Here is a 20,650-nt window from a genome sequence, read left to right as displayed (position 1 = left end):
CCATTTTTGAGTGAAAAAGATATTCAACAAGAAAAAAATCAGGGCAGGACTAGGTTTTATCAATCAGGAATTGATTGGATCATGAAAAGTGGGCGTTACATATAGCGATTGGACGTCAACCGAAAAGAAAAAAGGACTCGTTTCAGAAGCAGAACAACTTCATTTTGATAAAATATGGCAAAGACAAGTTACTGAAAAAAAAAAAAAAAAAAAAACACACACACACACACACACACACACACATACTGGTTTCCATGCTGAATGGGGACCAACTTTATGATCATCACTTGTGGGGACCACCCTTTCTAAAGGTTCTAGAGGTATGAAAAAAATTAGGGATACTTACCATAGCTTTGATAACTTATACACGCCTTCAGATATCTGAATTGATGAAGTAATGATTTGACCATGCGTTATGGGGACTTTTGAAAAATCGAGTTGACATGTCTTATAGGGACCAACTTTGCATAATATTTGCATAATTCACACAACCTCCCATTAGATTTGTGGGGACCTAATTTGCATAATTCACACAACCTCCTATTTGATTTGTGGGGACTTAATTTGCATAATTCACACAACTTCCCCTTTTGATTTGTGGGGACCTAGATAGAACAAGAAATATATTACTAATGACAAATAATAGGCATTTATACGAAGTAATTCCTCAGATTGCATTTGTCCATTTGCCCTTAAAAAAAATGGGTTCAATCTACAACCAAGCTTCACTCTTGCATAGAACACCTATGGCCAGTTTCACAGACCAGCCTTAAGATAGTCTCAGACTAAAGTGTGTGTTTAAGCCGTTTTAACTGAAAGCACATCTTAAATTAAGTCCTTTGTGTCCAAGTGCCATTGTTTTGTCTCAAGATGCACACCAGTAATGCTTATTTCTAAGACACGTTTATAAAAGCTACTTAAATGTCCTAACTGAACTAAAGGCCTAATCCTGGTTTAATCTAAATCCTGTCTGTGAAACCAGGCCCTAGTGTTGTGCTTGTAATCATCTCCTCAACATGCAGAATATTTGTTTGGATCGATTGATTGTTCTTACAATTGATTGGAATATTAGTGTGATTGAAGTGGATTATATGTGAATGGAGAACTTTTTCACTGCAACAAAGGACTGCATGCAAGTAATGAATTATTGTCTGGATATTTTCCAACCCATTTCATACCCACAGGTCAAACATTTAAACCTTTCCACTTCAAACTATTCTTTCTATAATTGTAATTTTTTCGGCCAACCTCCCAGCATCAGCTGCTACTCATTCACCTGATACTTATAAAAAATAAAACAAAATCTACTACTAATTGAGCTTCAACACATTTATTCACTACTAATAAATGTAAAACTTTACGGTCTTCAAATCGCGGTTCTTCAGTGCTTCTGGTTCAGCTTTTAAACATTTGTCACAGTCGCTCTTTGCTTGTACAATGAACGATGTGATGAATGTGATGAATCGCTTCATGTGCCTTTCCACCGCCTGCACCTCTGTCTGCTGCCAGGGTGTCTTCTGGGTACTTTTACCTAAAAGTGGACAGAAAAAACAATTGAAATGATAAAGTGTGTGCTGGAATTCCAATCCGAAGTTCTGAATCCTATTATCAGTATTTATTAGGTCTGGTTATTACAGTTTTTCTCAGTCGCTTTGGTGCATTTCTCACATCACTATTTACATTTGCACAACAGTTAAAGCAGTTCTCAGAACAATTAGTACAAACTGCAAAACCTAGTTGATAACCTGCAAAAGCGTATCACTTGCTCAAAATGGATAGCTCATTCCTCAAAAGCAAGTATTCATGTCAATGAAAGTGTCAGTGTCATCAAGATGAAAAGTCCTGACACCATTGTTTATGAACAAGATAGTCAAATGGCTTGGTTATGTTTTCATTATGACAGTTTATTCTGTAAATGTTTTCCATTGCAAAAAAGTCAGATCTTGGTAACACTACCTGTACATGCTCAAGATAGCACTATATACTATTTGAACAGCCATTTGAAAAATACAGTAAAGTTACACATTACTGTATTTAGTGAGGTAACAGAGTACAAGACACTGAATATGTATGTTTCACATTTTTACTGCATATGCTCTTTGCAATTCTAATTTGTTCACAGCATTGTGCAAATGAAATAAATACAGCTATGCATAGAGCTATGCACAACTGTAAACAATATTGCAGTACATATTGGAACTGAACATACAACATACAGTACATAGTACTGTAATCATTCATGCACATCCAGATGTTCCTCATCAGTGAAAGCTGAGATTCACCTGAGAGAAATTATTCAATTTAGGAGGCATTTTCAGAAAAATAATAATAATAATTAAAAAAAAAAGTGTAAAATTTGCTTGACAGATTTTGATAACTAGTTCAACATTTTTGTATGTAATGACTCAAGCAATGAAATGAGGACTATTAGTTTTATATGGAATGACTATTCAGCATTCACAAGTATAGTTAATTTTGACTGACATGACATAAGCAAATGATAATGTTATAAAACAGCAGAGAGTTGTATGAAAGCAATAGATGCATGTCCAAAAGCATTTGCAGTTTGTTGGAAGGAATGAGAAACTGCTACTATGATGTGCACAAATGACTAAATGTTGTGGAGGTTGAACTAACTGTTGTGCAAATGTAAATAGTGATGTGAGAAATGCACCAAAGCGACTATTATTATTATTATTATTTATTAGGTCTTTTATAATTATTATTTATTAGGTCTTTTATTAGTCGGTTAGTCGCAGGACATACAGGCGCCGGCGCGATCATTTAACTTTCAATACTCTTATCTGTATGAATAAAAGGACAGAGTAATGCAAACTGTAAAGGTTCAACTCTTATTTCTGTAAACTCACAATAACTACAAAATGTTGTGCTTTGTAAAATAATGAAAACAATCAGGATGTGCTTTCTGCTGTCTCAGTGAACTTGAGCATCACAGAAATGAGCCGAAACTCAGCGTATACTCGCCTCACACCAGGGTGGGAATTATACCGCGGCCACGGCCGCCGTTGCCCTACACTTTGGCCTTCATGCCCCGTGAAAAAAAAATCATCGTACGGCCACAGTGGCCTGTGTGCCCTGGCCCTGTCCAAGTTCCATGTATAAAGCAGAGCATGTGAGCGGAGTGGAGCGGGAGCGAGCGGGGAGCGCGAGCGGGCGGATCTTGGACAGAGCGCAGAGCGGCAATTTCAAAAGGACAGAGCGTCGCCCTATTTCCCGCTCCAGTTTCGCTCCGCTCACACCACGAGTCTGATGCATGCTTAGTCAAGCCTGACCCTGAATCCATCTGTCTTGCACAGTCATCAACAGTAGACTATTTTCAGTCAAAACTCAGCTCAATAATGGAGTTCAAAAACTCCAAACCATTATGTAGCCTACTATTAATAAGTCGCTCCGGAGTATAAATCGCAACAGTCAAAAAATGCGCCATGAAGAAGAAAAAACACATACAGTATAGGCCTAGCCTAAGTCGCACTGGACTATAAGTCGCATTTATTTAGAAATTTATTTCACAAAAAAAAAAAAACCACAATGTTACAGACAAGTATAGCCTACTTGCCTCACAGACCTGAGACATATATATAAAGCTTGAAATGTCTACTTTTAAACAGAACAATTCAAAACGAAAGAAAACAGACTTCTCTCTTATGTAATCCGTATGAAATGTGCAATTCTCTCTGGCGCGTTCACTACTGCGAAGATCGCGAGTCAGCATCTTTCCAGCCGACACAGACATAAAAAAAAAAAAAAACTGGTTTATTAGTAAACAATTAAAATGTCTCCTGCTATATTTTACATATTCATAATCATTAATTTTGCCGGTTCGTTGTGACAGCTTTTAGGTGCTTTATTGGCAGCAGCGCCACCCTTACATCGCATCAGCACCGAAAACATAGAGATTCTTTTCTTTTGGGGGCATTTTGTTTGTGTTCAGACTTTCTCAGTTGTTTTTAGGCGCGATGTTAGAGGATGCTGCTAATAAAGTTGCTAGTAGGCCCACACATTGGATTCACGTTTATTATTATAGGCTAAAAAAAATACCCCAGGTTTTATGCCGTTCGTATCATTTTATTTTGTTGTATTTATCCGCCACACCTTTAAGGCCGGTCCGTGAAAATATTGTCTGATATTAAACCGATCTGTGGCGCAAAAAAGCTTGGGGACCGCTACAAGTGATATACATGTAGATTTTTTTCCTTTTTTGGAGCGAGCGGGGGGCGATTTGAGTGGAGCGCGAAGCAAACTGCGTTGAGCGCTGAGCAATAATGATTGTGAGGGTGTATACCTTCTGGATGGAATGGTTCTCTCTCTCACACTCACATGATATAGAGGACTGAATGAATATTTTGAATGCTTTTATTGGCATTTGTGTTGTTTCTGAATGCTTTTATTGGCATTTATGTTGTTTCTATTGTTGTGTGAGGGTGTATACCTTCTGGATGTAATGGCGCTCTCTCTCTCTCATTAAAAAATGTTTTTTTTTATTAAAAAAGTCATAATCCATGTCTTATTCCAAATTAGGATGTTATGGTATCAATCTGAATGGGAAAACCATCGAATTGTACTCAATGGCCTTTGTGCCCTGTCATATGGCCTTGGTGCCCCTAAAAAAAAAAGAAAAGGTGGAGGCCAAATGGCCTTGCCCCTAAAATTACATAATTCCCACCCTGCCTCACACACACACACACGTGAGAAATATATCTATAGAAAGCTTGAAATGTCTGCTTTTAAACGAATCAATTCAAGTGGAAAATAAATACTCAGATTATGTAATCCGTATGAAATGCGAGTCACTGCGGAGATGACGAGTCTGTATCATCGACTTAATCTCTGCAGCCGAGAATATCAATAAATTATTACAATGTTTGTTTAGACAGTCTCCTTCTGACACAAGACACACTCAATCATTATTTTTGCCGGTGCGCTGCGGAACTTTAAGTGTGCGCTTGATCGCTAATTAGGCTATGTATTATATAGGCAATTAAAGGCTCATTATTATGAGTTATGGCTTATTAATATAAAAATGCGATTAGTTGACTAATAGCTTAATGAACGACTACTAGTCGACTAGAAAAAAAAAAACTTTAGTCGAGGGCAGCCCTAGTATTTATGTCAGCATCTATATTGCAAGAGAAATTAATTTGCACTCTACCTATAAATAGAATTACACTGTCAATCAAACAGTGATTTTTACATTCAGTCACTTGGCCTGAAATGGTCATTGGAGAAAAGGAAAATATATTAGGATCAATGTCTTGGCTGCAAGTTATTTTTATGCATCCATCCACTCAAACTGCTCCAGGGGTTAGGCTAGTTATTACTGATTCGGTGTTTTCATTTTTAGAACAGCTACAGTTCCTACTAGTGCCACAAAACACCTAGTAGATTCTAGCATCAACCAAGTAACCCTCTAAACAACTACAGATGGGTTCCTGAGCAACATGACTGTCAATCTCCCTCGGACTGGGGCTCCATGCAAGATCTCACCTCGTGGGGTCTCAATGATCCTAAGAAAGGTGAGAAATCAGCCCAGAACTACACGGGAGGAGCTGGTCAATGACCTAAAAAGAGCTGGGACCACCGTTTCCAAGGTTACTGTTGGTAATACACTAAGACGTCATGGTTTGAAATCATGCATGGCACGGAAGGTTCCCCTGCTTAAACCAGCACATGTCAAGGCCCGTCTTAAGTTTGCCAATGACCATTTGGATGATCCAGAGGAGTCATGGGAGAAAGTCATGTGATCAGATGAGACCAAAATAGAACTTTTTGGTCATAATTCCACTAAACGTGTTTGGAGGAAGAAGAATGATGAGTACCATCCCAAGAACACCATCCCTACTGTGAAGCATGGGGGTGGTAGCATCATGCTTTGGGGGTGTTTTTCTGCACATGGGACAGGGCGACTGCACTGTATTAAGGAGAGGATGACCGGGGCCATGTATTGCGAGATTTTGGGGAACAACCTCCTTCCCTCAGTTATGTAGTCAAATTATATGTAGATGAGGATCTGCATAGTAAAACTAGGCGTCGTAAGCTCCACATATGGTTATTTCGGGTGGAGATGCATGTACGCACAATCTTCCGCTGACTGGGATTTATAAAGTGAATTCTGCGCAGGTTCTGGCGTACGCACGGTTTTATAAGTCTGAATATTTTTTTGCGTACGCCATTTTTGGCTTTCGGGCGCACGTACACTTTTAGTAAGGTTCCTACGCACAGTTTTATAAATGAGGCCCCTGGTCTGAGATCTGGGTGTTAAAGTGCTCCTAAAGGGTCTAATTTAGTCTAAGAAATGTGTAAAGAGTTCACCTTTGGAAGAAGGCCTCACAGCACTGGCTCCTGTAGGCATCTCTTCATCTGATGGTGGTCTGGGTCTCTTGGGTGGTGGCGGCATGTCATTCCTCTTGGTAGGAGGAAGTGCCACCTCTGCTGATGGTTCTATGGAAAATAATCAAAGTTCAACATTTTCAGAAAGATACAATTTAAATGTACTATAGAATGCTGACAATACACTGTTATTTGTCACACTTATGCACTAATTATTTAAAATCATTAAAGTACAATAAACCCTAAACCTGTGCAATTGTTCATTATTGCAAGTATAATTGAACTACATCTTTCCAGCAGACATTTAATCAAATATAAGTGCAAGTAAATTGAGTATAACCATTTTATTTCATGTCTTAATCATCTGACATGATTCGTTTTGTGCCATGACACAACCAACACGAGAAGAGAGCAGATCAGCTAGTGTTTTATGAAAAATGAAAAATGTACAAGTTTCTCCTATGAAATATATTTTTTATGGTAGTAAACTCACAAAAAAATATTCACTCCAGAATGAATGTTTAGTGTAATTTAGTTGAAGAATAGCTTGGAGGCATTTGATTCATTACACAATGAGCCGTTTCGTCAAAAAAAAAAACATTTGTTCAGCATACTGAAGCATCTTCTTTAATGTTGGCTATGATGTTAGAACAATATTTTTGTCTGTCAGGTCTTCACAAGTTACGTGACTGAAAATTATGAATAACTGCAAAATGTAGTAGTGTATTTTGACAGTAATACAAACCGTCAACAGTAGATGAACAGTGTCCCTCTTGTATGCTCCCGTCTTCCTCATCACAGTCAATAACGTTTCTGTGGAAGTTCAAAGTACAGCTTAACAATGGTATATAATGGATCGTAAACACCTGGTATACGAATAGATGGTAGGGGTGTAACGGTTCACAAAATTTACGTTTCAGTTCAATACGATACACTTGTGTCACGGTTCGGTACGTTTTTGATACAGCAAAAAGAAAAAAAATGCCAGAGTAATTTCCTTGATTTAATTTTTTTATTCTTTTTTTTATTAAAACTAACATCATAAAGTATGATTTTTTTTTACTTTGAGCAATTCTGGAGCTATAATTGACTCTTCTTAGGAGCATATAAAACAAAACGCTCCTTGGAAAAAGTGAAATGTAATATTGTAGTAGTTATAAACAAAGGTTTATTTTAGTTCAGATTAACATTTGAGGGCAGCAATTGTATTTACAATGTCAAGTCAAGTCATCTTCATTTATATAGCGCTTTTAACAATGTAGATTGTCTCAAAGCAGCTTTACAGAGATAAGCTTATAATTTAAGGAAACAGAGATTGTTTCGGCTTTACAGCAGAGTTAAGTTATTTCCATCTAAAGTTAGTTTTGATTGATTTGCTTCCGTCGCAACGATCAAGCAATGTAGCCGCTAAGACGACACCATTCCCTCTACACAGACTTTAAACGCGAACCTGTGAGAAACGCTGATGGCGTTCACATGCGCATTTAGAATGGGTTCTATAGATATGTGCGTTTGAATATACGCAGGTTAGGAATTCCCTACAAGCCAAGCCTAAACAAAGTACTTGTCTTTCCTTATAAATTTTGATAAAGAATTTTATTTTATTTTGTTGCTTTGGGGTAGGAACGCGAAACGAACAACGCCTTTCCCGACAACGCCTTATCTGTAGAGTGGTAGTGGGATCCTCCATAGGGAGAGACTAGTTGGCACTTCAGCACTGCGTTGTCATCGGTCCAGGCGAAAGTCATTCGTCAGATCTGGATACGGCCTGGATCCGGCAGGCTGCAGGAAAACCTCGGGATAAACACAGACACTAAAATTAGCGTAGATGCCATTCTTCTCATGATGTAACGAGTACATCAGGATTTTTGGGAAGTGTTCCCGGTTCCGGCTGACCTAATATATGCAGCCTAACATTAAATTATAGAAGTCTATAATGTATTATGTGAAAGCTAGGTCAAAGAGATGTGTCTTTAGTCTAGCTTTGAACTGACAGAGTGTGTCTGCTTCCCGGACAATGGTAGGAAGACTGTTCCAGAGTTTTGGTGCTAAATAGGAAAAGGATCTACCGCCAGCAGTCGATTTTGATATTCTAGGTATTAGTAACTGGCCGGAATTTTGAGATCGCAATAGACGTGACGGACTATAATGCGTTAAGAGCTCGCTCAAGTACTGCGGAGCTAAACCATTTAGTGCTTTGTAAGTGATCAGCAATATTTTAAAATTTATGCGATGTTTAATAGGGAGCCAATGCAGTTTTGACAGAACCGGGCTAATATGGTCATACTTCCTGGTTCTAGTAAGAACTCGAGCTGCTGCGTTTTGGACCAGCTGTAGTTTGTTTATTAAGCGTGCAGGACAACCACCCAGTAGAGCATTACAATAATCTAGCCTTGAGGTCATGAACGCATGAACTAATTGTTCCGCATTTGTCAATGAGAGCATATGGTGTATTTTAGATATATTTTTAAATGGAAAAATGCAGTTTTACAGATACTAGACACGTGACTTTCAAATGAAAGATTGGTATCAAAGAGCACACCCAGGTTCCTAACCGACGACGAAGACTTAACAGAGCAGCCATCAAGTGTTAGATAGTATTCTAGGTTATTACGTGAGGAAGTTTTTTGTCCAATAATTAGAAACTCTGTTTTTTCAGAATTTAGAAGTAGGAAATTACGAGTCATCCAATTTTTTTATATCCGCTATGCATTCCGTTCATTTTGTGAATTGATAAGTTTCGTTAGGTTTTGAAGAAATATAGAGCTGAGTATCATCAGCATAACAGTGAAAGCTAATGCCATGTTTCCTAATGATTTCTCCTAATGGTAGCATGTACAGAGTGAACAGCAGCGGTCCTAGTACTGAGCCTTGTGGTACGCCATACTGAACTTGTGATCGATGAGACATCTCATCATTTACTGCTACAAACTGATAACGGTCAGATAAGTATGATTTAAACCATGCTAGTGCATTTCCACTAATGCCAACATAATGTTCTAATCTATTTAAAAGAACGTTGTGGTCAATGGTGTCAAATGCAGCACTAAGATCGAGTAACACTAATAGAGAGATACAACCACGATCGGATGATAAGAGCAAATCATTTGTGACTCTAACGAGAGCTGTCTCGGTACTATGGTACGGTCTAAATCCTGACTGGAAATCCTCGCAGAGATCATTTCTTTCAAGAAAGGAACACAGTTGTGAGGATACTGCCTTTTCTAATATCTTTGACAGAAAAGGTAGATTCGAGATCGGCCTATAATTGACTAATTCTGTAGGATCAAGTTGCGTTTTTTTAACAAGCGGTTTAATCATAGCCAGCTTAAAGGTTTTTGGTACGTATCCTAGAGACAAAGACGAATTAATGATATTAAGAAGAGGATCTATGACCTCTGGAAGTATTTCTTTCAGTAGCTTAGTTGGTATAGGGTCTAACATACATGTTGTAGATTTAGATGATTTAATGAGTTTAGTAAATTCTTCCTCTCCTATATCAACGAATTAATCCAATTTTTCCTCAGGGAGACTACGATGCACTGCCTGATGCGATACTGTAGTAGACGGTTGCATAGTTATAATTTTGTCCCTGATATTATCAATCTTATAAGTGAAGAAGTTCATAAAATCATTACTGCTGTGTTGCTTGGAAACTTCGGTGCTTGAAGCTTTATTTTTCGTTAGTTTAGCCACCGTTTCAAATAAATACCTAGGATTATGTTTATTTTCTTCTAATAGGGTTGAAAAATAAGCAGATCTAGCAGCTTTTAAAGCCTCTCTGTAAGTAATTGAGCTCTCCTTCCATGAAATGCGAAATACCTCTAGTTTTGTTTTCTTCCAGTTGCGCTCCATTTTTCTGGCTGCTCTCTTAAGGGCCTGAGTGTGCTCGTTGTACCACGGCGTTGGACTATTTTCTTTAATCTTCTTTAAGCGCAACGGAGCAACTGTGTCTAAAGTGCTGGAAAAGAGAGAGTTAAACGTTTCTGTTGTAATATCGAGTTTATTTTAATGTCAAAATAAAACCAACGTAATGTTACTTGAAGGCATTATAGCCTACTATTCCTGCCAAACTTCCATGGTTGCAGTTAGTGTTACTACAGTAAATCCATGGTAAATCCATCTGTGGACACCGGATAGTTCATTTATGGCACAATGTTTCTCCTGGTTTCCACGTCAGAGCTGTTTGAACCGTTAATAACGGAGAAATGTGAATGTTTCTCACAAGATCTCTCAGCGATGTTATTACTTCTGTGGCGAATTCAAATGATTTCTTTACTGGATCTCTTATTAGCGCTGTGTAGTAACAGTGTCGTATGATCATGATCAGCTCGCGCTGCACTGGTCCAAACTGATAAACGGTCCGTCAACCACACAATAACGAGCAGTTTCGTTCCGCTTGCATTACGTTTGCCATTTGACGTTGGACAATGTTGTGGTCGCGCCGGCGTCTCTTACATAACGAGAGCGCTTGCCACACGCGACCCGCCTACATTTGAAATAACGAAATTTTGGTCGGCAGGAAAAATGGTCCAACGAACCCGTTCGGTTTGAAAATGCGTACCGAACACAGAACCGAAAGCATCGTACCAAACAGTTCAATACGAATACGTGTATCGTTACACCCCTAATAGATGGTAAACAGAAAATCAAACAAAAGTCAAATAAAATACCACACCATCAGGATCTATCCCAATTTCATCCAAGTTCTTGCCATGGAACTCAGCTAATCTTCCTTGCTCAAGAGCCATTAGAACTTTGCTGATCTTGGCAAGTTGCAGGGTCTTCTCAGGGAGTCGATAGAACTCATGATGGATTCTTATGTCGTGTCCAAGAAAGTTTGCCAGCTGGTCCATCTCGGTGTCAGTCATATTCAGCACTGTTGAAAGGGTTGCGGCATGCTTTCGCAGTCTTGTAGATGTCAGTGACTTGGGACACTTTGCGTCACACACCTTTGCAAAGCCACGGAGGCAGTCTGACCCTCGAAAATATGTCATGGCTTCTGGTCTTGCAAACATATAGGAATTGTCTTTCAGAACCCCACAAGCCTCTCTCTGCTTAACAAGGAGTTCTAAGGCACATAGCATTTTTGAAGTCAGAAGAATTGGAACTGGTCGACCACGCTTCCCCCTTGCGATAACCCTTGTGAAGTGTCTGCAGAGATTGTTTTCCACTTCAGAGAGTGCCCAGTCCACATCCTCATGTGGATCAGAAGTGTCTCTTGATAGAAATGCAGACAAAGGCATGCTCGAAACCACTCCTTCCCTGCGCCGGTTAAAGAGAATCATCTGGGCTAGACACACCTTTGCCAGAAAAAAAAAACAATTATTCCTGTCCAGCAAACCTTGCTCACACACACACATCTTGATTAAAACCAGCTTCATGAGGACCTTTCACACACAACGTTATATTTCCTTATGGGGACTAGTTTCATCATATTCAACACACAAGTTTGAACTCAAACACTGACTGAAAGTGTGTTGTGGGGACGTCGTGAGTGTCCATTTTAAAGCAACAATTAACCTAGAAAATAAATCCCTGTGAAGGATAAAACTGGCCCTAAATACTCCACTAGCACTAAACTACAGGACACATGTCGTTACATGGTTTAATGTACTAATTTACACCAGATACGCATCAAAATATGCCTAAAAATCACTAAACCATGACAAAGAGAGACAGTAGACCTAAATCTTTAGTGATGAATGTGAACGTACCTGTTGAGGAGAGTTGATCTGAGCAGATTCATCATCCATCTGAGTCTCTGACTGGAGAGAAGGATCAGAAGCACTCGCTGCGCTGGTTTTAATGGCAACGCTGGTTATCTGTAAGAGACAACATTCATAATGACAAGATATTAGAACATGGAAACACAAGAGAGAAATCTGAAGCAGATACCACATGATTTTATAGAAAGAGACAAATCAACTTCATCTAAAACATTTATTCCTGTCCAGTCAACCCCTGTCTGCGCTCACACACATCTGGATAAAACCCGGCTTCATGGGGACCTGTCACACACCTTCATGGGGACCTTTCACACACAATGTTATAGTTCCTTATGGGGACTAGTTTCATCAAATTCAACACATGAGTTTGAACTCAAACACTGACTGAAAGTGTGTTGTGGGGACGTCGTGAGTGTCCATTTTAAAGCAACAATTAACCTAGAAAATAATTCCCTGTGAAGGATAAAACTGGCCCTAAATACTCCACTAGCACTAAACTACAGGACACTAGGGCTGTGCTCAGAATATCGATACAAAGATACATCGTCATGAACTCCTGACGATGCGCGTATCGATACAGCAGCTGCCGTATCGATACTGTTGTGCTTATGTAGCCAATTCAGGGCTCGAATTTCAGCGCGGGATTGCGGGTATTGCGCATAATTTTAATCAGTCCTGCACTTTAGCATGTAGATTGTATGAGTAAATTAATCCACACAGACTATAAAATCAGATCAGTCATTTTAAAACTTTCTGCGAGACGCAATTTCACAAAGAGCGTGAAGGCTTGTTTATACTTTCGCCAGGAGTCTCCGCTGCCTGCGCGCGCACCTCCCCAAACGGACGAGGCGTTTATACTCGACGCGCTCACAAACAGCTCGCGAGTAACAAAAGTTATTTTTCGCGGATTATATCACTTTAACAAACAAAAACACGCAAAATGATGTCAAACATTTCGGTCTTGAGTATCCTCTAAACACAGTCGGTTATGTCTTAAGCATAAAACGCATGATGGGACAGTATAATGAAATCAGGATCCGTGCATTAAAGGGACAGAAGCCATATGTCTGTCATTAATATTGTTGTCAAAACAACAAAAGATAGTTTTAATTTTTTTATTTCATTTAACTCATTGTTTTTTTAATGACAAAAACTAAATAGTTTTTCAGTGATCACAACTGTTATAACACTGGTTATACAATAAACATATAAACTGTTACTCTGAAATTCAAAATTGATCCATATCGTGATACGTATCGTATCGTGGCTTTAGTATCGTGATGCGTATCGTATCGTGACATTGTTGGTGATACACAGCCCTACAGGACACATGTCGTTACACGGTTTAATGTACTAATTTACACCAGATACGCATCAAAATATGCCTAAAAATCACTAAACCATGACAAAGAGAGACAGTAGACCTAAATCTTTAGTGATGAATGTGAACGTACCTGTTGAGGAGAGTTGATCTGAGCAGATTCATCATCCATCTGAGTCTCTGACTGGAGAGAAGGATCAGAAGCACTCGCTGCGCTGGTTTTAATGGCAACGCTGGTTATCTGTAAGAGACAACATTCATAATGACAAGATATTAGAACATGGAAACACAAGAGAGAAATCTGAAGCAGATACCACATGATTTCAGAGAAATAGACAAATCAACTTCATCTAAAACATTTATTCCTGTCCAGTCAACCCCTGTCTGCGCTCACACACATCTGGATAAAACCCGGCTTCATGGGGACCTTTCACACACCTTCATGGGGACCTTTCACACACAATGTTATAGTTCCTTATGGGGACTAGTTTCATCAAATTCAACACATGAGTTTGAACTCAAACACTGACTGAAAGTGTGTTGTGGGGACGTCGTGAGTGTCCATTTTAAAGCAACAATTAACCTAGAAAATAAATCCCTGTGAAGGATAAAACTGGCCCTAAATACTCCACTAGCACTAAACTACAGGACACATGTCGTTACACGGTTTAATGTACTAATTTACACCAGATACGCATCAAAATATGCCTAAAAATCACTAAACCATGACAAAGAGAGACAGTAGACCTAAATCTTTAGTGATGAATGTGAACGTACCTGTTGAGGAGAGTTGATCTGAGCAGATTCATCATCCATCTGAGTCTCTGACTGGAGAGAAGGATCAGAAGCACTCGCTGCACTGGTTTTAATGGCAACGCTGGTTATCTGTAAGAGACAACATTCATAATGACAAGATATTAGAACATGGAAACACAAGAGAAAAATTTGAAGCAGATACCACATGATTTTATAGAAAGAGACAAATCAACTTCATCTAAAACATTTATTCCTGTCCAGTCAACCCCTGTCTGCGCTCACACACATCTGGATAAAACCCGGCTTCATGGGGACCTTTCACACACCTTCATGGGGACCTTTCACACACAATGTCATAGTTCCTTATGGGGACTAGTTTCATCAAATTCAACACATGAGTTTGAACTCAAACACTGACTGAAAGTGTGTTGTGGGGACGTCGTGAGTGTCCATTTTAAAGCAACAATTAACCTAGAAAATAATTCCCTGTGAAGGATAAAACTGGCCCTAAATACTCCACTAGCACTAAACTACAGGACACATGTCGTTACACGGTTTAATGTACTAATTTACACCAGATACGCATCAAAATATGCCTAAAAATCACTAAACCATGACAAAGAGAGACAGTAGACCTAAATCTTTAGTGATGAATGTGAACGTACCTGTTGAGGAGAGTTGATCTGAGCAGATTCATCATCCATCTGAGTCTCTGACTGGAGAGAAGGATCAGAAGCACTCGCTGCGCTGGTTTTAATGGCAACGCTGGTTATCTGTAAGAGACAACATTCATAATGACAAGATATTAGAACATGGAAACACAAGAGAAAAATTTGAAGCAGATACCACATGATTTTATAGAAAGAGACAAATCAACTTCATCTAAAACATTTATTCCTGTCCAGTCAACCCCTGTCTGCGCTCACACACATCTGGATAAAACCCGGCTTCATGGGGACCTTTCACACACCTTCATGGGGACCTTTCACACACAATGTCATAGTTCCTTATGGGGACTAGTTTCATCAAATTCAACACATGAGTTTGAACTCAAACACTGACTGAAAGTGTGTTGTGGGGACGTCGTGAGTGTCCATTTTAAAGCAACAATTAACCTAGAAAATAATTCCCTGTGAAGGATAAAACTGGCCCTAAATACTCCACTAGCACTAAACTACAGGACACATGTCGTTACACGGTTTAATGTACTAATTTACACCAGATACGCATCAAAATATGCCTAAAAATCACTAAACCATGACAAAGAGAGACAGTAGACCTAAATCTTTAGTGATGAATGTGAACGTACCTGTTGAGGAGAGTTGATCTGAGCAGATTCATCATCCATCTGAGTCTCTGACTGGAGAGAAGGATCAGAAGCACTCGCTGCGCTGGTTTTAATGGCAACGCTGGTTATCTGTAAGAGACAACATTCATAATGACAAGATATTAGAACATGGAAACACAAGAGAGAAATCTGAAGCAGATACCACATGATTTCAGAGAAATAGACAAATCAACTTCATCTAAAACATTTATTCCTGTCCAGTCAACCCCTGTCTGCGCTCACACACATCTGGATAAAACCCGGCTTCATGGGGACCTTTCACACACCTTCATGGGGACCTTTCACACACAATGTTATAGTTCCTTATGGGGACTAGTTTCATCAAATTCAACACATGAGTTTGAACTCAAACACTGACTGAAAGTGTGTTGTGGGGACGTCGTGAGTGTCCATTTTAAAGCAACAATTAACCTAGAAAATAATTCCCTGTGAAGGATAAAACTGGCCCTAAATACTCCACTAGCACTAAACTACAGGACACATGTCGTTACACGGTTTAATGTACTAATTTACACCAGATACGCATCAAAATATGCCTAAAAATCACTAAACCATGACAAAGAGAGACAGTAGACCTAAATCTTTAGTGATGAATGTGAACGTACCTGTTGAGGAGAGTTGATCTGAGCAGATTCATCATCCATCTGAGTCTCTGACTGGAGAGAAGGATCAGAAGCACTCGCTGCGCTGGTTTTAATGGCAACGCTGGTTATCTGTAAGAGACAACATTCATAATGACAAGATATTAGAACATGGAAACACAAGAGAGAAATCTGAAGCAGATACCACATGATTTCAGAGAAATAGACAAATCAACTTCATCTAAAACATTTATTCCTGTCCAGTCAACCCCTGTCTGCGCTCACACACATCTGGATAAAACCCGGCTTCATGGGGACCTTTCACACACCTTCATGGGGACCTTTCACACACAATGTTATAGTTCCTTATGGGGACTAGTTTCATCAAATTCAACACATGAGTTTGAACTCAAACACTGACTGAAAGTGTGTTGTGGGGACGTCGTGAGTGTCCATTTTAAAGCAACAATTAACCTAGAAAATAATTCCCTGTGAAGGATAAAACTGGCCCTAAATACTCCACTAGCACTAAACTACAGGACACATGTCGTTACACGGTTTAATGTACTAATTTACACCAGATACGCATCAAAATATGCCTAAAAATCACTAAACCATGACAAAGAGAGACAGTAGACCTAAATCTTTAGTGATGAATGTGAACGTACCTGTTGAGGAGAGTTGATCTGAGCAGATTCATCATCCATCTGAGTCTCTGACTGGAGAGAAGGATCAGAAGCACTCGCTGCGCTGGTTTTAATGGCAACGCTGGTTATCTGTAAGAGACAACATTCATAATGACAAGATATTAGAACATGGAAACACAAGAGAGAAATCTGAAGCAGATACCACATGATTTCAGAGAAATAGACAAATCAACTTCATCTAAAACATTTATTCCTGTCCAGTCAACCCCTGTCTGCGCTCACACACATCTGGATAAAACCCGGCTTCATGGGGACCTTTCACACACCTTCATGGGGACCTTTCACACACAATGTTATAGTTCCTTATGGGGACTAGTTTCATCAAATTCAACACATGAGTTTGAACTCAAACACTGACTGAAAGTGTGTTGTGGGGACGTCGTGAGTGTCCATTTTAAAGCAACAATTAACCTAGAAAATAATTCCCTGTGAAGGATAAAACTGGCCCTAAATACTCCACTAGCACTAAACTACAGGACACATGTCGTTACACGGTTTAATGTACTAATTTACACCAGATACGCATCAAAATATGCCTAAAAATCACTAAACCATGACAAAGAGAGACAGTAGACCTAAATCTTTAGTGATGAATGTGAACGTACCTGTTGAGGAGAGTTGATCTGAGCAGATTCATCATCCATCTGAGTCTCTGACTGGAGAGAAGGATCAGAAGCACTCGCTGCACTGGTTTTAATGGCAACGCTGGTTATCTGTAAGAGACAACATTCATAATGACAAGATATTAGAACATGGAAACACAAGAGAGAAATCTGAAGCAGATACCACAGGATTTCAGAGAAATAGACAAATCAACTTCATCTAAAACATTTATTCCTGTCCAGTCAACCCCTGTCTGCGCTCACACACATCTGGATAAAACCCGGCTTCATGGGGACCTTTCACACACCTTCATGGGGACCTTTCACACACCACGTTATAGTTCCTTATGGGGACTAGTTTCATCAAATTCAACACACAAGTTTTAACTCAAACACTGACTGAAAGTGTGTTGTGGGGACGTCGTGACTGTCCATTTTAAAGCAACAATTAATCCAGAAAAAAATCCCTGTGAAGGATAAAACTGGCCCTAAATACTCCACTAGCATTAACCTACTGGACACATGTCGTTACACGGTTTAATTTACTAATTTACACCAGATACGCATCAAAATATGCTTAAAAATCACTAAACCATGACAAAGAGAGACAGTAGACCTAAATCTTTAGTGATGAATGTAGGGATGCACCGATCCGATACTCAGTATCGGAATCGGCTCCGATACTGCCATTTTTGGCGGATCGGGTATCGGTCAGACAAGGCCGATCCAAATCCGATATTGTGCGTATACTATTCAGTGTTATTGTTAAGCCCCACAAACATTATAAAGCACCATAAGTTTTCGTGCACAATATTTTAAGTGTTCTGAAGCCATTATACAGTATAATGTGAGATATAAATTAATATTTAAGTGTTAAATTCAAGATCACGTAAACGTTTCCCTCAGCTGCGGCTGTCAATCATTCTTCATTCAGCACTCAAACAGCGCGTCGCGTCCGGTTATGACAGAACACACGATGAAACTCTCTCCAAGATGATTCAATGTTACTATTATTATACTTGATCTGTAGATAAAGGTCTATGGTTTCACATAAAACAACTTTATCTTGCTGGACTTTATTGCTGTACCTTAATCATGTTACTTTCCACCGGGTGTCTGTTAGATCACAACAGTAGAGTAAAGTCAGGTACTATTTGTTCTTCACGCGCACAGTAACTGAAATTTAAAAGAAAATGCTGAATAGACTATTGCATAGATAGATACTGTATAATACACTATGCATCATATGTATTTTCTTTGTGCTTTAAACTTTTCAATGCGGACTCGACGCGCTGCGCGCTGTGACTCATGTTGCTTCAAGAGCATCATTCTGCGCTCGGGATGCGCATAAGCGCTGTGGGCCGCACTGTATTGGAGCCTTTCATATCGTAATACAGGGACGCAATGAAAGATTATTAATAGCCGTTCTTGTCCTGTCCCATCTATTATGTTGCTACCTTATTAAACAGCTGTGCTATACATTTAAAAAATGTCTCAATTTTATAGTAGGATATAAAATAATTGCTATTTTTATCTTGTTTTTCATGAATGTATTTTACAACAATACAAAGAGCAATGTGTAAAGTTTTACCAGATTTAGTGTTACACTTATTGTCTCTAATTTGTTCTCCACTAAACATTTTTTTCACAAAATGTTCAGATTTTATACAATTAATTGCGCACTCGTGATTTTTCTAGACTAAATTTTATTGCTGAATTATCCACTAATCTAGTTTATAATAGCATTTATGTCAGATTATGATCATATATTTTTTGTTGGTGTTTTTCTTTTTTTTCAGTTCTTATCAGTTTAACACAGAGTAATAGAAATTCTACTTGATTAAAAAAAAACTGCGCTGGTATCGGTACGGATCGGTATCGGCCGATACTCAGAATTTTTGGTATCGGATCGGATCGGTTCTGAAAAAAATGGTATCGTTGCATCCCTAGATGAATGTGAACGTACCTGTTGAGGAGAGTTGATCTGAGCAGATTCATCATCCATCTGAGTCTCTGACTGGAGAGAAGGATCAGAAGCACTCGCTGCACTGGTTTTAATGGCAACGCTGGTTATCTGTAAGAGACAACATTCATAATGACAAGATATTAGAACATGGAAACACAAGAGATAAATCTGAAGCAGATACCACATGATTTCAGAATTAAAAAAAAAAAAAAATACAAAAACATTTACAATTAAAACATGTCTTCATTTTACATAGTTAATCTTTAGTTTATTTTTGTGATTACATTTCACCCATAAGTTGCAATAAGGCCATTGCATGCCACACATAACTTGCAGAAAGAAAAGTGGCCTAAGACTGTACCACCTCACTCTTTAAATGTATAAATTTTAGGGGTGGGGTAGAAACACTGACCTAAAACGTAACTTAACTTATCATTTATAGACATAATTAGATTCATAGATTTCTAATAGATTCAAATTATAATCTATTCAACCAACAACTTGCTTAACATGTTGCAACAATGATATATTCTGTACACAGTGTGCTTTGCAACATACTTGTGTTCTCCAAGGGTAGTCTTCTCCTCCATAATCATAGGCAATTTCTTCTCCTTCTTTAATGTCATCCAGGGCAAACAGACAAAGGTGAGGCTTTCCATTGACGTCAGTTTTCTTCATCTTACAATTTGGATATTTGTGGTCATCAATAACGATCCGCCGAAACGATCCATCTTCTCTTGAGGCATCAATACTTAAATATGAAAGCATGAGAAAAGGATGAATACAAGTATTACAATATACCACCCCAAATCAGTGTCTTTTTTTACTATAGTTTAGCACAGGGTTTCTCAAACTCAGTCCTGGAGGGCCACTGTCCTGCACAGTTTAGCTCCAAAACTGATCAAACACACCTAGCTGTGAGTTTCTAGTGATCCTGAAGACATTGATTAGTTCGCTCAGGTGTGTTTGATCAGGGTTGGAGCTAAACTGTGCAGGACAGTGGCCCTGCAGGACTGAGTTTGAGAGACCCTGGTTTAGCATAAGGAATATGGTGCAACTTGACTTCTTACCACCATGTTTTCCCTCGCCAAATGAAATCAAACATAAATGCAGCACAGGATGCGTGGTAACATGTTCTTCTTCTCTGCAGCTCTGCATCATTTATCATATCTCCCCTGTACTCAAAATCACCTTTGCAAAAGGCACCCTTTGCGAATAGACCACGTCCTGCAAAATACAGATTTTTTTTTTTTTCACCAAAAATAAAATCTTATAGATAAAGGATGCCAAAT

The 20,650-nt window shown here is 38.9% G+C and overlaps 1 protein-coding gene across 2 annotated transcripts; it reads right to left on the bottom strand.

Moving 5' to 3' along the window:
* Positions 1-1,314: 1,314 nt before the first annotated feature.
* LOC307154213 (uncharacterized protein) lies at positions 1,315-20,581 on the bottom strand. Of its 2 annotated transcripts, XM_079898979.1 has the most exons (14): positions 20,429-20,566; positions 19,917-20,109; positions 19,359-19,466; positions 17,396-17,503; positions 16,108-16,215; positions 15,464-15,571; positions 14,820-14,927; positions 14,176-14,283; positions 13,532-13,639; positions 12,066-12,173; positions 11,027-11,651; positions 7,094-7,161; positions 6,331-6,459; positions 1,315-1,531 (listed from the first exon to the last, which is right to left on the bottom strand). In XM_079898979.1, the coding sequence occupies exons 1-13, from the start codon at positions 20,524-20,526 to the stop codon at positions 6,346-6,348; spliced, it is 1,962 nt and encodes a 653-aa protein (XP_079755105.1). In that variant the 5' UTR covers positions 20,527-20,566; the 3' UTR covers positions 1,315-1,531; positions 6,331-6,345. The 2 variants fall into 2 exon arrangements, with proteins under 2 accessions (XP_079755105.1, XP_079755106.1); XM_079898980.1 differs by lacking the exons at positions 12,066-12,173; positions 13,532-13,639; positions 14,176-14,283 and adding an exon at positions 16,752-16,859 and having other exon boundaries at positions 20,429-20,581.
* Positions 20,582-20,650: the final 69 nt, after the last annotated feature.

Source organism: Squalius cephalus (genome assembly GCF_949319135.1).
Source record: "Squalius cephalus genome assembly, contig: scaffold_133, whole genome shotgun sequence".
Lineage (NCBI taxonomy): Eukaryota > Metazoa > Chordata > Actinopteri > Cypriniformes > Leuciscidae > Squalius > Squalius cephalus.
The sequence above is the reverse complement of the archived record's forward strand: the minus strand, read 5'-3'. Positions and strand labels throughout refer to the sequence as shown.